At 41.2% G+C, this 20,223-nt stretch overlaps 1 protein-coding gene across 2 annotated transcripts in view; it reads right to left on the bottom strand.

The window, feature by feature from the left end:
- The window catches only part of clcn2c (chloride channel 2c), a 141,693-nt gene extending 123,118 nt beyond the window's left edge, over positions 1-18,575 (bottom strand). For both annotated transcript variants that reach the window (XM_070828773.1, XM_070828774.1), the window contains exon 1: positions 18,444-18,575. In XM_070828773.1, coding sequence (XP_070684874.1) covers positions 18,444-18,494 — 51 coding nt within the window. In that variant the 5' untranslated portion in view covers positions 18,495-18,575. The remainder of the gene's footprint in view (positions 1-18,443) is intronic.
- Between the last annotated feature and the right edge of the window lie 1,648 nt (positions 18,576-20,223).

Below are 20,223 nucleotides of genomic sequence, written 5' to 3'. Positions count from 1 at the left end.
GTGTATCTCATATTCCTCTTTCTCTCCCTGCTGAAAAAGAAAAGATTGAAAGAAAAAAGTTCGGAATCTTGACGAAAGACATCAAGTGCCAGCAGCTTCTATTAAAAGATATCAGTCTGCAAAAGCCAGCATCAGTCAACTGGAATCACAATGTAGTCATTCTAATGTCACCCTCCTCTTTTTGTCCATACACCCTCGTGTCACTCACCCTTACCCATCACCGCCCTTTTGTTTAACGTCTTAGCCAGGTCGCCTTGGGTGGCATCAGGTGGCACTGCCGTCTAACCAGCACAATGCTTCTCATTCTCCCATAATGCACCCTCTCCCGTGTGAAACCAAGGAGAGAGTGAATTACACCAACATGCCTGCAGCTGTGTAGATGTCACTGTGATACCGATGGGTGCCTACACACACCCTGAGTACCAGTCAGACTGACTGCCTGGTCCTCCTACTCCTGTTCTCTGGCCTCTCTCTCTTTCCCTGGAGAACAGGGGAGGAGAGGAGGATGAACGGATGAATGACCTCACTGTTGGGTGCTGAGGGAAGACGAGAGGCTGCTCGTTCACACCAGCATCCATGAGACGAGCACTGTAAAAATGCCCATTTATTGCATTTTCTTTGACTTAAACACGAATGAAATAAGTGAAACTGTTCATTTGAGCTGGTCTCTCGTTTCTACACAAGTAAGTTCCTGGTAACTTAATAGAACTCAATATTAAATTATTATCTGGACTCACCTGGTGCAGTAATTTATCTCTGTGTAATAATTTGTAATAATAATTTTTAATACATCTTTTTTTTATTCATACTTTTATATATTTATATTTTACTTTGTGTTTGAAGTGTATTCTTATTCTTATTCTTTTGGAGCTGTGTGTAACAAAAAGCAATCTCCCCCTGGGGATTATTAAAGTAATTCTGATTCTGATTCTAAATATCTATTTAGAAAACCTGAAATGAGTGTACCTGTATTTGAGATAAAATTCTCTTCTCTTATCTCTAATATGGAGAAAGACTGAGGCTGTTACAGTAAGGGTCTCTAAATGTGAAGTGAGTCTTTCCTGTGATCAAAATTGAACCAACACAAACTATGACTAAGATGTATCCAGTCTTCCACAAGGTAGCTACAAAAACATGCTTGTGTAACCACTTTTCATCTTGTATTTTGGCCAAAGTGTTATCATTGATCCAGGGCTGAATACGGCTTCAAGCAATACAAAAAGCTGCACATTTTAAGAACCTGTACTCATGGGGGATCAAACTTAACTCACCTGTATGAACAGCTAGAAACCAAGTCCATGTAGGGCAGCAAATAACAATTACTTACTCATAACATAACTGTGACAAATGTCCAGAGTATCCTAGAGAAGAACGAGGCAACATCACCAAACTTGTTGTCTGATGAATAAAAAAAAAAAGCAGTAAATTCTCATAACTGAAAACGTAAATTTATCAAATGTTTGTTTCTTCAAGCAGTGACACCACTCACTTATCAATCGATTAATCAATGACTTGTAGCAGCTTTAAGACAAGGTATAAATGTAAACAACAAAAATTCCAACTCAATTATTATCCATTATCATTTTTAGCAAGATGTTACGTGATACACCACAAAACAAAGAAAAATAGTTCACTTTTCTTGAAAATTGCTGAGGGCAGAAACTTTGTGTGCAAAGAATCTTAATTTTTTTGGTCATCTTGGGATCTCTGTTGTCTAAAAAGTGATCCGGGGGTAAAGGATGTTGGAGATGCGGCAGTTGATATTCTGTGAGAGTTTTCACACTCGGTGCGCCTTTGACAGGGCTGGGCTGTGTGAAGTGATCCCCAGCAGATGAAATAATTAGGTTCCAGACTTGGGCAATCTGAGTTTAAGTATTTAAATAATGCCTCACGAGACAGTGTTGGATGCGAGATATAAAAGAGGTCTAAGAGTGAATGGAAGAAGTAGATGTGAGCGAAGACACACACACACTTTAAGTTTCAACACCGATTTGAATGCCAAATGTGTTCTCACCCTCCTGAACTCTTTGACTCTGATCCTTGAAGGCAAATCTATCCGGGGGGCATCTCTCTCTCCCTCACACACACACACACACACACACACCTCTAATCCTTTGTGTGCCTGAGCCAGACAGGCCAGAGATGGGTACATGATAACAGTAAGTAGCATCAGGCGTCGGGAGACTCGCTGTTGACAGCATCTCCTCCTGTGCCTGCTACAGATATCAGTTTGCTGCTTTCGGACCTTTAATGTAAGTCAGAAGTCATTACTGTGTACCATCTAAAGCCACCATTTCTCCCTGAACACACAGTCACAGTCAATATGGTAGTCTGACCTGGTTTACTGTGGCATTTTGATCAGATTCAACGAATTTGACACTTATCATCCAAATGAACATATTCCCTTTAGAAATGCGCTGAAAAATGGAGCCATAAATAAATCGGATCTTGTGAGAAATCACCAACTCACCTACATATTTGCTATGTGCACTTAGCAGTTCAGCCAATATTTCCTCCCCTTTAAAACTGTTCCGGCCAGCTGATCACAGACCAAAAGCAGACAGAAAACTGAAAACATTTCAGAGGCCTTTCCACCGACACTAAATTAACCTCAAGATGAAAGACAGAAAATATGTGATTTGTTTATATATTAAAGGTCGACTCAATACTACAAGAAAAACATCAGCCGCAGCTTATTGCATTACCAACACTGGCCTTCAGAAATCCATATCAGAAGGAGCCTACAGAGCCCGAGCTGCAACCACAACAGGGCAGGTTTGAGTCCTTGGTGGCAGCAGACAGAGGTTGTGAACACTACATTAACATCATCTTCTATGTTTAACTTGTTAGCAAACATTTGCTCCATTTACACATCCAGCTGTTACAGACAACATTAGCATTCATCTGGAGTTGGGTTTCTTTACACCTGATGAACCCTAGTCCCATATTGTCTCTTTTAGCTCTGGTTTTGGTCTTCACCACTCCTAAGTGAAATATATGGCTCTTTAGCTGGTAAACACTCCACTATGTTCACTAGCTGATCCCCAACAGTGTCTGTCTACTGTCTACTGATACATTATTGTTTGAAAAACAAGAATATAGTAAAGTAAGGATTAGAAATGATATCGGTTTACACAATGACATTTGGCATATTTATTTGATCAACATTAAGTTTTCTGAAAATGCTATTGCTAACTAGCCTCTACAAAAAGTCGGCAGGATGGATACATGGACCGAAAAACTGAACATTACCCTTTCTGACGCATAAACAAACATACTCAAAAAATAATCAATAGATTCATAAAACATGAGCATTGTTAGTCGCAACCACACTGCATTTATTGCTTTGTTATTCAACCTGAGTACATTTATTTTGTTGTAATATCCACAAATCAAATCTAGTTCATCATTTTTCCACAAGAAAGCGCAACTTTTCCCTCCCTGTTATTTCCAAGTGCTATTATTGCGCTGCCGTCACACAGACAGCCAGATCAGTGTCTTAGTAAGTTTCACCACTGCTCATTTTACAAGCCCCCCCCCCCCGCAGGAATATTATCAAATCTCAATCTCAGCGCTGTGATAAAGGCAGTTAATAAGTATGCAGGTTGTGTCATTTATTGATCAAGTAGAAAGATTGCATTCTGAATGGTGGTTTGCGCCACGGTTGCTCACATTCTTTGTGCCGTAAATCAAAGCTTTATCTTCCAGGAGATCATAGGCAGTGGCAGACAGAACTGAGTGGAAGAGAGGCTTATAGGGAACCAATCTAATCACAGATGGTGTCATTATTCTGCAGCCCTTTCGTTGTGCAATCAACATTTACTTTATAATGAAAAGTTGAAGTCAAAAAAAATGTCAAACTTGCACTTTACAGTTTTATATGGTGAAGTGTAAACTTGAAAAAAAATTGCGGACATGAAGATAAAGATTAGGCTGCTAATGCTCATCTCTGAAAGCTACCTTGTGGAAGAATATATTTGATCATGATACTGTGAAAAGAAGTGAAAGAAGGGGAGCTGTGGTCCACAGTTTGGTGATGGAATCGAGCGGCTAATGTGAGTGGCAATCCCTACAGAAAGAAATGTTAATGAAAAGAGAAAAGTGGGTGAGGAGAGAGACAGCGAGAGAGTGGGAGGCGGAGAATTATGGGTGAAAGGTGGATCAACTCCAGAACAAACCAGTTAACAATCTAGTCACACACTCACACTGCAACCAGGACCCAATGGGCAGGCCTTCAAACTAAGTGTAGGAGTGTGTGTGTGTGTGTGTTTAATGTATCTTTGTTTCTGTGTATGTCCGCATGCCTCTGGGTGCAGGGAGTGTGTCGGTGCCCTTCCATGTTGGGTGTGTGTTAGGACTAATCGTATGTTGTGGCGAGAGTGCAGAGGGGCGTTCAAAGGCACACAGTCAGTCGTTCTCCCAGGGGGGGAGGAATGCTGCGGAATCTGTTTGCAGAAACGGAAAACAGCCTTGAGGAAGCAAATGCACAAATGCTATAGGAGGGGGGTGGGGGGGGGGGTGGGGGGGCGGGAGAGCGAATTGTATTGGATATTTGAATGAGTAGAGAACAGAACTAAGTGGTGGAGCGAGTGGCAAACCACCAACAGATACAAGCTGAAGACCACAGTAGAGTTCCGCCCCATTGTACGGTGATGCATTAAAACAGAAGCATCACAGTGGGAACTTGTCTTTTCGTACATGTCACAAAAATGATGAAATTTCACAAGCTGCAGTGCTAAAGATTCATTTGAAATCCAAAAAGTGCACAACTGTTGGCAATCACCACATCAATCTATTAGCATTAAATCCAAAACATCAACACAGATAACACTGTTGGAACACAAGACGGTGCTTGTTCAGTGAAAGAAGAGACAGAAGACGTGTGTTTTTTAATCAATCATTTAATGTGTGTAAGACAGGGTCTTTTAATAGCTGAGCTGTTAAAGTAAGCGGGCCAACTTTTGAACTTCATCTCTCCCTTTCCTCCCAGCTGTCAAATCACATTGCACCAGCTATTCATTCAACACCTCTCTCTCTCTCTCTCTCTCTCTCTGTCTCCCTCCGAGGAAAAGGTAGGACACCATGGATCCCCAAGTTGTGGAGTAGCGCTGAATTGCAAAACTCTGACATTTAACACCATTTGTAGCAAATTTCCATCATCTAAAATCAGTGAAGTGGATTACCCTTATAAAGTACTGACGTGTGCCACATCCATCAAATAAAACCTTTCTAAGATCCCTTTCCACTTGACTTCAGAAGAGTGTGTTCGCCTGTACAGATGCTACTTATATACATGCGATGGAGATGAATACATAAGCCTGGCAAGCCTGACATGCTTTGCTTAACAGGGTTGGTCAAGTGTGTGAACAACCAGGTTAAACATCAAAAGGTGTCCATCTTTTCATTACTTCACTTTGTATAACTTTTTGGCCCTTTTTTAATCTGAAACCAACAGAAATTGCTGCACGTTGTGTTCTGTGGAATCTGAAAGTGACGATCAGAGACTCTGAACAACGACACAATCTGTGTAGTTTATAGATTCTTTATACAGCTTATTTCTACACCACATGGGCATCAGACTAGGAATGTACGTCTGTGTGACCATTGAGAGTCTCAGCAACAGGCGCATCGTTGTCACAGTCACAGTAATAACCATGTGGTTAGCATTGTGAAACAGTCAGTTTGGTTAGAATTAGGGACCAAACCTATTGTTAGGTTTAGGGGAAGAAAAAAAAAATCATGCTTTGGGTTAAAATAACTACATGACTCAAGTTAAGTTACTCAACATATGTGACTTAACGTACAAGACTAAAGTTAGAATTTTAAAATAGGTTAACTTACACACATTAAGTCAACACTTTGGGTTTGTTTTTTTTGTTTTTTACTTTGGTTAATGGAGTCTTGAGGTTTTGAAGAGAGCATTTTTGTGAAATAACGGCTTCAGCTCCCTGTCGGAAAGGGCAGTCTGACGGCAAAGCAGTGAAACTATTCTAAATATAGTGTGTTTTTCTTTTGTTTTTAGGTGGCTAAAAGACGTTTTTCTGCTGCCCCCCTCCACAGCAGTGTATTGCTTAGTGTCTCTGCTCCAAACTGGGGGCGTACAGACCACCATCTACTGTAGAAAATAAGCAAACTATGGTTTAGAACCTCATACAACCTCACTTAAAATAACCCCAAATATCCCCTCAAGAGAAACCCAACATCAGCATCATCTTATCAACAAGTCAAGCCAAGTCCTACTCAGTCCCAAATAATCCAGGAGCAGATAGTGAAGGTGAACTTGGCTGGACTGGGCGGGACAGTACAAGGCAAGATTGCAAAGCCTGATAGCAGCTCAGCTAATCTGCAAGACTGAGTGTGTCTGCGAGCATGTGTGTGTGTATGAATTTGTGGTCAGAGGACTGTAAAAGAAAGAGCAACAAGGGAGGTGAGAAGTTCAGAATGAGGACACACACACACACACACGCATGCAAGGCAAAGTGCTGACATTAGTTTAACACCATAAAAACTCATTTACATAAAATCCAGAGAGAGTTGGAAATAGAGGAAAGAGGTGGAGAGAACATAATCCACCGCACTCTGATTGGTTGCTCAGGGTCATCACAAGTAGTGCGAGTCACTGTGGCAGAGCTCAGTGACAGTAGAAAGAAACAGGTGGGATCTGCTGTGTGTGTAAGGGTCGAAGTTCAGTGTAGCTCACATCTGCCTGCTTGCACTCACTCAAGAGCTCCATGTAAGAAAAAAGGCTAAGTGCCTATTCGTGAGAAACGTGTGTGTGTGTGTGTGTGTGTGAATGTGTGTGCTAGCTTGTATAGTGACGGGTCGCAGTAATGTCTGCTGATACAACCACTGTGTGGTGCATCAAAGCATCTTCCATCTTGCCTTCCAATCTGTCAGCGCAGGGGACCGATGCGCCTCGGCAGCCAAAAGCAACGCTGATCAACTCTATCAGCAGCTAAACTCTGCCAAGTGTCTGTTTAATTACACTCCATCAACAGTAAACTAACAGCAATTATAGGGCAGGCAGGAGAGGGGGGCAGCTACGGCAACTCTGGGTCGATAAGCAGGAGGGGATTCTTGTACAGTGCAGTCATTTTACAAGAAAGATACAAGGATGGAGGACACCCGCTTACAACAGACAATTATGAAACCGTTATCTCAAACTTGAGGAAAAGATTCTAGGCCATCTAGGCCAACAGTTACTCTCAGTAATACTTTCATTTGAGGTCCCCTGTGATGTAGGACTATTACACACACATTAATTGCTCATTAGACACAGGCCTGAAGATAGACCTGTCTAACGAAAGACTGGTGATACAAAGCATCTGTGTTCGGTTTGAGCCATGCCAAGCAGTGACCACCTTAACACTAGGACTGCCAGCATTCTAGCGCCCCCTACAGGCAGTGCAATGAGCTGTGTTCTCTGAGAACACCTCTGCAATGGGTGTGTGTAGAGACATACTTTTAAAAAACTGCCTTGTAGAGCACCGTTCAGTCGTTACAACAGACTGTCACTTGTTCTTACAATTCATCCACGGGGCTTGATGTCAAGCATCATTTTATGTACGTATTTCTCTAAATTCACTGTTCAAACAACTTGAGTAATTTGATGAATGAGATTACTTGTAGCCATGTTGACTCGCTCATCCAAAAACAAAACGGAAAAATGTACCTTATATGGCCGAAGTGTGTAACATGCAAACTACAGTCTATATGACTGCGGTGACAGCCAGGGGTACAAATGCTAAGAAACCTTTTGTGTTTTATTTTAGTATCTTCTAGGCTTCAGAAAACACATATTTAGGAAAAGTCATGGGTTGAAAGGCTTGTATTCGCATTAAGAAAACCCCCCAGTCTGCCACAGTCTTAGGCGGTGCTAGTGTTAATACAAAAAAATGTACCCTAACTGTCCGTAAGCAGGATAAACGCCATTAGCAGGATTCCTCTTTTCCAACATGGCACTGTTAGTCCGTCCACTACTTTGGTCCACACTTATATCTCAACCGTTGGATGGATGGCCATGAAAGCTTCTAACAGGCAGGTTCCTGTAGGTGAGAACACCTCTGAAACACACTGCTGTGTGCTACATATGTGAAGGAGCGACTCTGGACAATGTCTGGACATGGTTCTACAGAGTTCATACGAGAAAACAACTCGTTTATCAGCTGTGGCCAATTAATGTTAACTCCTTGGGTTAGCCAAATCGTCTGAGGGAAATGTTGATGTTCCAAACAGCCTCACATTTCCTGCATTAAAGCTCCATTACCTGTTGGCTAGCTGGTCAAATTGTTAGCCTCAGTGGCTTCTAGATGACCTTAGCTATAAGTAATGCCTGCAATCTGAAGAACCTGCATTTTAAAGTTAGGAGTTTTTTGATGTCCACGTTGTGTAGGAACGTTGCCTAGGAAGGGTGTTCAAGACATAACCACTTGAACACAGAGTGCATCACAGCTTCCTATGTCGTAACCTCGAGCTCACAAGGTAAACCCATGTTTACCATGGGTGGACAGCTATGCAACACTCGGTTTGATATTTTTAAGAATAATAATTTACTAATTCATAGCATGCCAGTACCCAATTAAATGTGACCTGGTCCAGTTATTGAACTACACATTAACTTCTTTGAAGTCGACTCAAATAAAAGTTAAATACTGAGCAGCCCTAGTAAAATAAAAAGTTGTGCTTTCTTTAATTACCATAGTTTTCAGTTATATGGTTCTATAATTTCCAAAACCTTTTCATTTAAGTGTAAAAAAAAAAAAGAGCACCATAATTTCTATGAGTTATGTTAGATGTCTAACAACTATCTCATCCTTTTAAAACTTTGAAAGGATTTTATTGTCCCCCTTGGCTAAAGGAATCATCATCCAAAAAGGACAATGATCCATTGGACAACCTGTAGAACAACCCTCTTAGGTTTTAAGCACACACTGGTATTTCTGAACACAAACAATATTTTGTGGAATTGCTCATATCTTCTTTTGACTATTTGCATTCTAAGGATTAAGTGTCCTGACCCACATGTCACTCAAAAAAGGTTCTTATAATTTTGGTGAAAGCCCCTCTGAATCAGTGTTCATCATTGGACTCTATGGTTTCAGGGGCTCTGTAATGACACAGGCATGTCATCAGCATACCTTGGTATTTACACGGTATTAAAGTGCAGCTGTGGAAGAAAACAGCTCTCAACAGCCCAACTAGGAACAAAAAATAAAATGTGTTACAGTGTTCACCTCCAGGCACTTGTGTTTAAACAGGGGGCTGCTGGTGACTAATCATCACGGATACTCAACAGTGGAAAATGTGCTGATGTGCTGAAGTGTTGATGGATGCGTAAACACTGAGGCCATCAGCTCCAATGTGGAAGATCAGTAGTGACGGCAGATAAGGGCCGACCACACCAGGGATCAGCCTGTCAAACCACAACATGATGATGATACAGACGGCTGTGCTGATTGCTGTGTGATGAACCGGTCTAAAGAGGAAGGGATCAGAATTACATCGTATCCCCTTTTGGTTGTGACAGTATATATTGTTATGTATTCATATGCACATATGAGTTCTTATCAACATTAGAGCTAGGCCGATATATCAGCCTGTCCAATACGTCAGCTGACCTTAGCTTATTGTAGATATATCGGTATCTGTGTATATGTTGGATGAAGTAACAACTAATTGCATTACAGAAATATCAAGCTAGGTTTGAGGTAGCAGCTTAACCTTTATATAGTTTATCCTCTAGAGGACAGTGACAACATGATTTTAAATGTAATTATTTGTTTGGTCCATATTTTAAAAAAGCAGAAAATTGTGAAAAACATCTATCACAATCTTCCAGAGTTCAAGGGGACATCTTCAAATTGCTTGTTCTGTCCAAATGACGGCTCATTTTCCTTTTAATTTCAAAAAGCAGCAACTCCTCATATTTGAGAAGCCAGAACAAGAGTGTTTCTCATTTGGCTTCCCAGATTTCTTTAAAAACTACCGTCAGTCATCAAAATTGTTGCTGATTCTTTTTCTGTCCATCAACTAATTGAATACTGGATTAACTGCTGTAGCACTTGTCATCATCGCCACATCAGTGCCCCAAAATCTAAAGAATTCATCGCATTTTCCAGATATTTATATTCATTAGGATAGAAAAGCCTCTGAAAGGCACTGAAGCTCAACGTGTAAAGTCAAATTAAATCATGACATGAACAGACCAAAATACCATTCCGGTCAACATTCAGAGCTCCAGAACCATATCCAGCACTGTTTAAGTAATAGCATTTTAAAAGAAGTGCACATTAAGATAAACTCCTTCCAGGTATAAATATCATGACAAAACAAAGAGCAAGCATAAAGGTGATTCCATAAATAGCATCTAAACTTTTGATAGGACAGAAGTGTTTAGTTTTGCTGCCGCTGGCTCCTTCTCTTTAGCTCTCCATTATCGATTACTTAACTTTCCATTTATCAAAAGGCAGAAGACGACACACACAGCATTGTAAACAATTAGACGGAGGCACTCGAGCAGCTCTTTAAGCATCAGCAGCATGGTGCAGAAACATTATTCACACACGGTGAAGGGCATTTAGAAAGATGGCTGCACAGTGGAAGCCTTTTAACAGCCAAGGTAAATGGGACTAATTGCTGAAGTATTCATTCCTGACTCTGGATCTGCTTTGTGGCACGCAGTTGATACATCAACAAGATCGCCTTTATCAAAAAAGGTGTTTCAGGTAAAAGCAGCTCAGATGCACAGCTGATAGTGAAGTGAACATCCGCTGATGTGTCAACTCTGACGTTCACCTCAAGGCCACTTGGCTGTGTGTTCGTCCAGACAGAGGAACAGTGAGCTCACACCAACAGTGGCACGAGACGTGGAGGGGACACATGTGCAAACTATTGCTATTACTTATTAATGCAATAAACTATCCAATGTCAACAAAAAGTCTTTAAACTCAACAACTCTACTCAGTCTTCTACCAATAATGAGTTCTATGTTTTTTAGGAGATTTTTCTGACTTGCTTCTTGTAAACCTGCTTATGTCCATTGTTAAAAGTAAGAAAAGCTTCTTGTACCTTTCCATTTATGTGTTGAAAATATGAGAGAGAGTATGAAATAACAGAAGGAAAGGAACGTCCTCAGAGGATCTCATATAAATGGAAATGCTGTTGCATCTCAGACCTTTTGCTTTTCGACAAAAAATGTGGATGGGAAGACAAAAAGTCAAAAGTGAAATGTTGATGTGGGTGGCAACAATAAACACTTGTTCCCTGGACACACATGCTGATGTTAATCGGCTTGTGAAAATAAGATTTTACTGGCACAGGTTTATTTTCTTCTTTGTTTTCCTCTTACCTTTACAATATTGCATGTTTCACTCTGCAGCCTCCTTCCTCCTACAAATGACCAGTTTTTACAGATACCATTGTACAGATTCATGATTTATGCCTCGCTGAAATTGCAAGAGAAATCCAGGTAATAATTTGAAAAACCTTGTGGCCAACAGTGATGCAAAGGTGTAAAAGTAGTGAAAATTGATGGATGAAATTTGAAGAGACAGTTGTTACATTACAGGGAAACGCTGGCAAATACCTGCAGCTGAGAAGCTCCATTTTCTTTTGATGTCATTTTTGAATCATTGTAAGAAAGACTCCGTATCACATCACTTTTCATCATGCGCCCACAAGAATCGACTGCATGTGATTATGTTCGTTATTAAAAGAGCAATGTAAGCATGTTAATGGAAGGAGTTGATATTCCAGACATTTTGATGACAGATGACAGAGATACTTCCTCATCATCTTCCTTAGTGGTTGTAAACTGTGGCGCTCCGAAGTTCCAGACAAGGATTTGAATGTGGAAATACAGATAAACCTCCATCCTTCTCAGGTAGTTAAATCAACTATCGTGTGTTTTACAGCAAAAAATCTAATCACCTCATCATTTTTGCATCATTTATGTTGTCTTACAAAACCAACGAACCAGCGTGAAAACGTAGTGAATCTGTGTGGATTACAGTCATTTATAACACTAAGATCTGCATGCCTTAGCTGTCTGCACTCCATCTACTTTCTAGTCCATATTTGTTGAGGACACAAGAGAGGGGGGGGTATATGGCACTAATCTAAACACTTGAAACTAACGCAGCTGTTTATTGACCTGTTGAGTTTGTTCTCTTATTCCTTTTCTCCATCTCTCAGTGGTTAATCATCAACACAACACCTGCCTGTGTGATCAATGCATCTTGAACAACAGCCAGTCACAGAAACACATTCCTCTTATTGGCTTTACAAGACGACAACATTCCTTCCGTCTTGTGGAGTGTTTGTCAAATTCAGTTATTGTGAACAGTTCCTCATTTGGAGCCCTGACTCTTTTGCTTTTGTGCAAATGTTTGTGTTTAGACCTCAAGAGCCCTCCATACAAGACGTCCTGATTGAGGAAATCTATCATGGTTGTTTGTCCAGAGAGTAAATAGAGGTGGAGAGGTCATTTTGGCAGGGGAAAAAACAATAAAAGCAAAGGTTGATCTTTTGTAATGGAGAGAGAAAAAACCGTTGGAGGCCTTTGATGCTTATCTGCAGCAAAAGCCGGCCTATTCACAACTTAGCTGTGAGTGTTATGCAAGCAAGCACCCCTTTCTCCACGCTATAAAAGCAGGAGTCAAGGAGTTGTTGACCTGTCTTGCAAAAATCAAAAAAGACTTTACCAACATGATGCAACAACGTGATGAAGTGATAGTGAAATAAAGGTGTGGAGAGGGCAAGTAAAAAGGAAATTTCCACTACGACTGCAAGCGAGCAGACATCAAACGGCCGCGGCTACATAAAGCCTAATTACCACAGCCAGGCGAATAACACAGGGTTACAAATTACCCTGTGTCACAGCAAGACAGATGGCCACAACACACACACCCACACAAGCATAGGGGGAAATATGCACTCGCAAATTATTGCATTTCCATTCTACCCCCCCCCACCACAACGCTTTCACTTCCCTGTTGCTTTGTTCCTCAAGTCCACAGCCATTATTAGAGTATCAACAAATTCCCAATCATAAACCATAAACTCTTAAAATAAAATATAATAATACATAAAAATATACCTGACCAAAAGTTTCTTCCACATGAAATAGCCTGTACCAACTGCCACTGGTCTCAGTGAGCAGTTCTGTCACATAAACAGTTGAAATGCAGCTTCTGATACAATCAAGAGACGGGAAAAACAAAGAATTATGTGTTTTTACAGCTGTTGAATGAGATGCACCTATAAAACACATTACAATCAGTGATTATCCTTTGACTCAGGATCTGCTGATCACCTTATCTCTGTCCTGACGACTCTTATCTGAGCTGCTGAATACGACAGAGTATTAGGGCCACACTGAGGATAAAAAAAAATAATAATAATCTCAGATTTTGAGAATAAAGTCTTAATATTACGAGAATGAAGTACTCATTTTATGGGAAAAAGTCACAATATTTTGAGAGTAAAGTCATAATTTTCTGTGTTACTTTAGAGGTGGAAAATAGGAACTGCGTGTTGCCTCATCTTGTGAAGCTGTACTTCAGTGCATGTTTCACAGATAACACAATACTTAATCTTTTGGCACATCAGCGTTTGCTATTTATTATATTTCACTTATCTGGTCAGTTGCTGGTTGCTTAAGATATGTCCATAAACCCATGGGTTTTTTTCCCTTGAAATTTTACAATTTAATTCTGATAATGTTATGTTATTTTTTTATAATCATAAAATCACAACTTCATTCTCAAAATCTCAGATTTTTTTTCCCTTTACTGCGGCCCTGACACATGGTGGTAGCTGGACATCCTCTATACACTGAAACATGCAGGGTGGGGCGCACAAGGAATGTTGACACACCATCACAGGCTGTGGGAGAGCTGATCGAAAGCCTCCAGACAGACCACGTCACCATACCCATACACACCCCATTACCCAGCATGTTCATACGGCCTTGTGATAACAAGCCATCAAGCCAGCGAGGGACACAGAATGGGGGTGGGGTGACAATCCGCTGTCTATCCACCAGGGTTGAAGAGGAACATTAAAAATGCAACGAGTCAAGACTCCCAGCAATGTGGGGGTATCGGTAGGTGTAATGACCCGGGCAGAACACCCCAGCTCACACACACACACACATACGCAGTGTACATCCACAACCGCCACTTTGCAAAACATGTCATAATCTCAGAGATGAGCTCATTCTGGTGTTCGCTGCTGCGTTATGTTCCACATAAATCTGGACAACAGACCATCCTTGGCTGCAGTGTCACCTGGGGGGTCGGCATGATTTCCTACCAAACGACCACCTGGATGTGATCCTCTCAAACGTTTTGCCACAGGACATTTGGCCCCTAATGTGACACCACGTACTAGTATGGTTCATCTAATTTGCCTCCAATTGTACACAATTACAGCCTTCATGTTGGCACAGACATCATATTTTAAAGCTTTTTAAGTTATATGCGACAGACAAACTAATCTCCAATAATTTTGATAATCAATTTATTGTTTAAATCAATATCAAAATCAAATTGAAATTAATATTAAAAATCTGCTGTTTATTTTTTGGACTTAGATTCCTAAAGCCATAACTCTGATGAGGTCAATCTTTTTTCATTAGACATTTTTTTATGGAGTTTGTTACATAAAAATCATTGTACAAGAGGTTCGTGCACAAACAAACAGCCTTTAATTCCAGGATATTTTCAAGACACTTGCACCACAGATTACATATAGAAGGGCATTCTCAGACAAAGTACGTACACAGTATCTGACAGTTTGGACCATCTGTGCGTTTCATTTTGAAGCGCCTGTATGGTGTAGTAAAAAATGTATGCACAAACTCAGAGTGAAGAAGATGATGTGGTGGTTTTTTTGATGATTTAAACATGTTAATACAAATTTTGTCACAGTGAAGTCAAGGCCCAGTCCCTCAAGGTCATGATTTCATTAAATCATTACAGTGAACTCCAATCCAGTTGAGGATGTGCTCAGTGAATGAGAGGGTAAAGGTGAATCAAGCACAACTCCGTGGCCACAGATTGCTGGATCACTTCGATTATCATGTTAATTATTACTTGTTGTAGTGGGTTGAACAAAAGCCCAAGTCAAGTAGCATTTCTGTCGTCTTACTAAAAACTACATCAATCATTCCAACCTGAGTGTGATAATTAGTCCTTTATGAGGATGTAGTTTAACTGATGTATAGAGAGTTGCTTTTCATTGCTTCAGAAAACTCCTGCCAAGCTACATAAAAAGTCATAAATATTAGCCTCTCGCTCTCCCCTGTGATTGGGTGCTGTGATTGACGCTATTGCACAGCACCTAATAAAACGTATACTTCAATCACTCGACAGTCCATTTATTATTTAACTACATGAGGACACTATGATGGGACAAATACATCAATGTCAACATATTAGTGAATTAAAGCCAACCTAAAAGTACCATTTACACTGATACCATGTTTATTATGTTATTTTCATCGTCATTAGCACAGCTGTATGTAACAAATAGTTCATAGATAAATTATCTGCAAGGGACTGTGATTTACCCTTGAACGCATGCCAGGCCTCTTCAGGCTTATTGCTGAAACTCATTAGATTCCTACTGACATCAACTGTTGAAGGAAGACACTAATACGCAATTGTAGCTGCAGTTTGCTGAAATTCAAGGCTCTTTAAGTGACTTGTTTCCAAAATTCTTTCATCTTTTAATCCTGAAAAAGCCTCTGAAACTGTATTTTAGTTGAGTGGGACACCGAAAAATCCGGAAGATGAATGATAAAAATGTACTTGTGTAGCCTCTCATCAAACTTTGCTGTTCAGCCTAGAGGTGTATAGTACATGTATATATATATCATTCAATTCTGCAGAAATATTCAAACAGCAATATGTCCATCATATCCTACACAAGCATGCACAAGTCTGACTTCTGGCTCCAGCAGAAATCCACTACAATCAGCTTTATACAGATACAAACTGATGCAAAATAAAACCAGCCTCAACATATTGTTGGTTAACATTAGACCGATGCAAGTGCTCCTCACTCCTGGCCATGCCAACATTTCTGTAGCCAGCCTTTCAGCCTCTCTCACAGCCAAACTACAGTGGCCTCTTTGAGCATCCACTGCCCACAACAAGCCCACACAACCACCATGACTGCCAATATCACACAAAGACACCATGTTACTACAACCCACAGCGAGGAGATGGGAGGCAGAGAGAGAACTCATTTATTGTAAGAGAGGTTATTCTCACATTGCAGCTATTTTTATTTGATTCCATTTGGATGCTTTCACAGTTCTCTTCATGTAACAATCACCGCAGCGCAGCAGGGTGACCTGAGATTATCAGAAAAGGTGGTGCAGAGAGAGCTGCTTGCACGTTCCACTCAGAGAGCCTGAGTGCCGAGCACGAGACCCCGGCAGGGTGACAGAGCGTCCAGCGCTGAATCAGCGGGTCGCACGTTGTGTAATCACTCACACAAACACACACACAGAGATTAACAGCACACAGGCGGGGGTGGGGGGTGCTCTTTACAAAGGAACTTTTTCAAGAGAAGGAAACAGAGGCCCAAAGAAGTGTTACAGTTGTGGCTCTTCTTAATTTAAAGCCTCGCTACCACTGAATGGGTCCAGTTGGCCTATAAAAACCAGTCTCTTCAAACAGCAGATTCTTTAGGCTTGACAGAGGTTTGTCAGGAAAAGTTTAACTGGGCACTTACAAACACACACACACACAAAAATACTTGGACTCTCAGCCCACCGCCACCCTTAATCATCCTGAGGTGCACACTGCCAACCCTAAAAGTCGGGTGTAAGAACCTCAGGGGTGCTTCAGGAGGAGCAACATGATGAATAGTGGAATTTCTCTAAAACATAATTCACTCCCCCTGTTTGAGAATGTAGAACAACTGAATCATTTGTTCCGCCTCGCCACTCTAATTTTGCAAATTATACAATTCCTTGCTAAATTTTACTTAAGAAAAACAGCCTTTATGGCCCCAAGGACAAATTGTTAACTGTGTGTGTCCATGGGCTCCGACTCTGTGGAGAGCCCCCTGCCGTAGACTATAAAACAGGTTTAACATCAAACTGTTCACTCAACTGATTCCTGTTCTAAACACTGTGCAGACCACCTGAATCCCACCTGCCTGACTAGAAGGTAAGCCAAAAAGGAAATAACCTGTGCTCATGTTCAACCAGATCATCCTCAGAGGGCCCTGCAGACAGCACTGAAGGCACAGCGCTGCAGCACATTATGCATGGTGCTTCTCTTAGCACCCCAGGCTGCTCAACAACAATGCATTCATTTACTGTTGGATGGAGGCGGTTGAGCTCCTGACACTTACAGTAAGCATAATGACTACTGTGTTGTTTGTGTGAAGATGACATCGCCTCCTGACATGTAGTGGACATTTCAAGTACGATGGCAGACAGATAAGAATATTTACCAAATCGTGCATCTGAATGCACAGAGTATCAAGCAAAATCCCATTCAAAAATCTGTTTAGGTAGAGCTGATTTTCTTTTTGTCAAATATTCCTATCTTATATGGCATGACTCCACGCCTTGAACAAATCAGTAAGAGTCTTTCCTGACTTCGGCTCATCTATTAAGCACCAAGCAGCGCTCCCTCATGAAATGTCACCTTTTAAACCATCACACTGGCGCCCAGCATGGTGTCTGTTGGCTGGACCAAGATGTGTCACACATTAATAAGTGCTCGATTAAATCTTTTATTATTCCGAACTCATCAACACATTTTTGAAATTAAAAAAACAGACATAACGTCCCTTTATTATCTGCGTTGACGACAGTATGCACAGACTTCTTGAAGACTGTGACATTTTGACGATGGAGTTTGGCCAGAATTTCCCCATACAGCCAAATCCAGATGTTATGACAGTAAGGACCTGGTTGGAAAGCCAAAGACATGCAACGTGTGGTGGTTAGAAAGCTAAGAAACGCGTCCTTAGTTACTCCTGTCACCTCACAAGTGCACAACAGAGCAAATGGAAACACATTAGCGCACACTGCGGCTTCCAACCGCGCAAACCTCGGTCACGCTCATGTGAGTGTACACGGAGCTGAACTTCCTTTAAAATCTGACAATTTTAGTTGATACTCGACTGTCGGCAAACACACACAGTCCAGCAGAAACCTGCCGAGTCACAGAGACACCCCGCTTCATTCGGCATGCACACATTACACCAACATGCATTTATTTCAATTCCTTTTTAACTTTTAAGCCGCTCGCTATCACGGAGCTAGTACCAGATGTGCACGTTTAGCCAGCGAGCCAGGCAGCGGTAAGCTGGACGGTTGTCAGGGAAGTGCGGTGCCCTCCCCGTGCCCGAGGACTGTACACTCAGTACTGTGTGACCGCTGGACAAAGTTCAGAGAGGCAACAAGTGAAACTCACCAGAGTTTGTTCATACTGCAGCGCCCGCTGGTCGGAGCCGTCCCCTGCCATGGCTCTGCTGGCTCTGCCCGGCGACTGGAGGAAAAGTTTTCGGCTTGGAAGTGAGAGGAACCAGACCGCAATATCTCTGTGAGTGAGCACTGATTAAAGCATGAGGCTGACTTTAGTTTGTGCGAGGGAGTTCACAAAGGGAACTCCAACTCCAGAGTGCGTCCCGGTTACAGTAAGTTCCTTCATTTTATAGTCTCAAGTCCCCAGCAGAGAGCACGGTGCGAGGCGGGACTTGAGCGGGTTGAAGTGGACTCGATCCTCCCATCTGGAGCAAGTGTCAATCAAACCGGATCTGAGGTTAACACGCACGTGAAGATGTTTCTCACACTTTGTCACTGTCTCGTGTTTTTGACAGTCTGGGCAGTTGAAGATAAAAAAAAAAAAAAAGTGAGCATCAGGCAAAAATCACCACTAACAGGACATTTGCGGGGAACTACCAGGTGAGCTGATCCTCCTCTGCACACCTGGATCATGTTGATCATTAACTATTTAGAGCCTTTTTTTTATTACAGCTAGTCATTTTAGGGGGAAATAGTTTTTGCTGTCATCTGTTGGCAGTGTTTAGATTACTGAAGCCAGTCCCACCACTTCACAAGTACTGTTTTAAATATAAACCAAAAACCCACCCAGGTGTCATTTACATCCTACAGTGGATCACTGTTATATAGCCCATTTTATTCCATCTTACTATAATCTGTTTATTTTGTGCAGTCTTTCAATATTTTATATATATTGCATTATCTTTAATTATCTTAACTACCCATCTTTCATTGTTGTCTTATTCAATTAACTTTTTCGCTTTTTTAGTTGTTTTGGTGTCTCTAAATCCATTTTTTTTGTTTTGTAAATCACTTGTAAACCACTTGCATCTGATTTCTTTTGCATATCTTAATATATTACCTATCCAGCACTGTTATGGAACTGCAGTACTAAATCATCAGAGTCCTTTTTTTGTGACTCATTGATGCACTGAAGTTGTAATTGTATTGAAGGTGGAAGACGACTGTGACATTTGAAACCCTCTTCAGAAATGCTGGGTTAAGTAACCCGGCACTGGGGTTTTGCCAGGTAAATGAATGAATTAAACATTTTTAGCAGTGTTAGCAGTATGTCAGTATATCTCAACAACTATTGGATGGATGGCCATGAACGCAGACATTCATGGTGAATACCTGCAGATATCCAAGGTGCCGAGTACTGACTTTGATGATCCTCCAACATTCCCTGTAACACCAGCAGCAGATCAAAGTTTTCACATAAACACACTGGATGAATCTGCACAAACTTATAACCCTGATGATGTATTCTTGTGACTTTGCTAGTCCCTTGACGTTTCATTTCTAGTGTCATAAGCAGGTGTGAAAATGAAATATCTCTACTACTACTGCCATTCCAACATGAAGCTTATCTCTAGATGCCTTCATGGCCCCCCCCCCTGCTTAATGAATCTGTTACAAAACACCAGCACAGCAGTACAGTTGGCACACGGGCCTCAGTGAACTGTAACTGTAGCACTGCTCTACACAAACAATTAACCTGCACTATTAAAGGAGCAAAACTACAGGACCATCTACAAACTGAACTGAAGATACAACACAATTTCAATGTTTTTAATCGAGGTATTAAGAGAGAAACACCGTTGTTCTCACGCCCATTCCCCCTGTAGGCACACGGGTCTGATGTACTTTGTGGATTTAGTTTCTTTTCTTTTTGTCTTCCTTTTTTTTTT

The sequence above is a fragment of the Pempheris klunzingeri genome, chromosome 4 (genome assembly GCF_042242105.1).
Source record: "Pempheris klunzingeri isolate RE-2024b chromosome 4, fPemKlu1.hap1, whole genome shotgun sequence".
Lineage (NCBI taxonomy): Eukaryota > Metazoa > Chordata > Actinopteri > Acropomatiformes > Pempheridae > Pempheris > Pempheris klunzingeri.
This window is presented reverse-complemented; position numbering and strand designations above follow the sequence as displayed.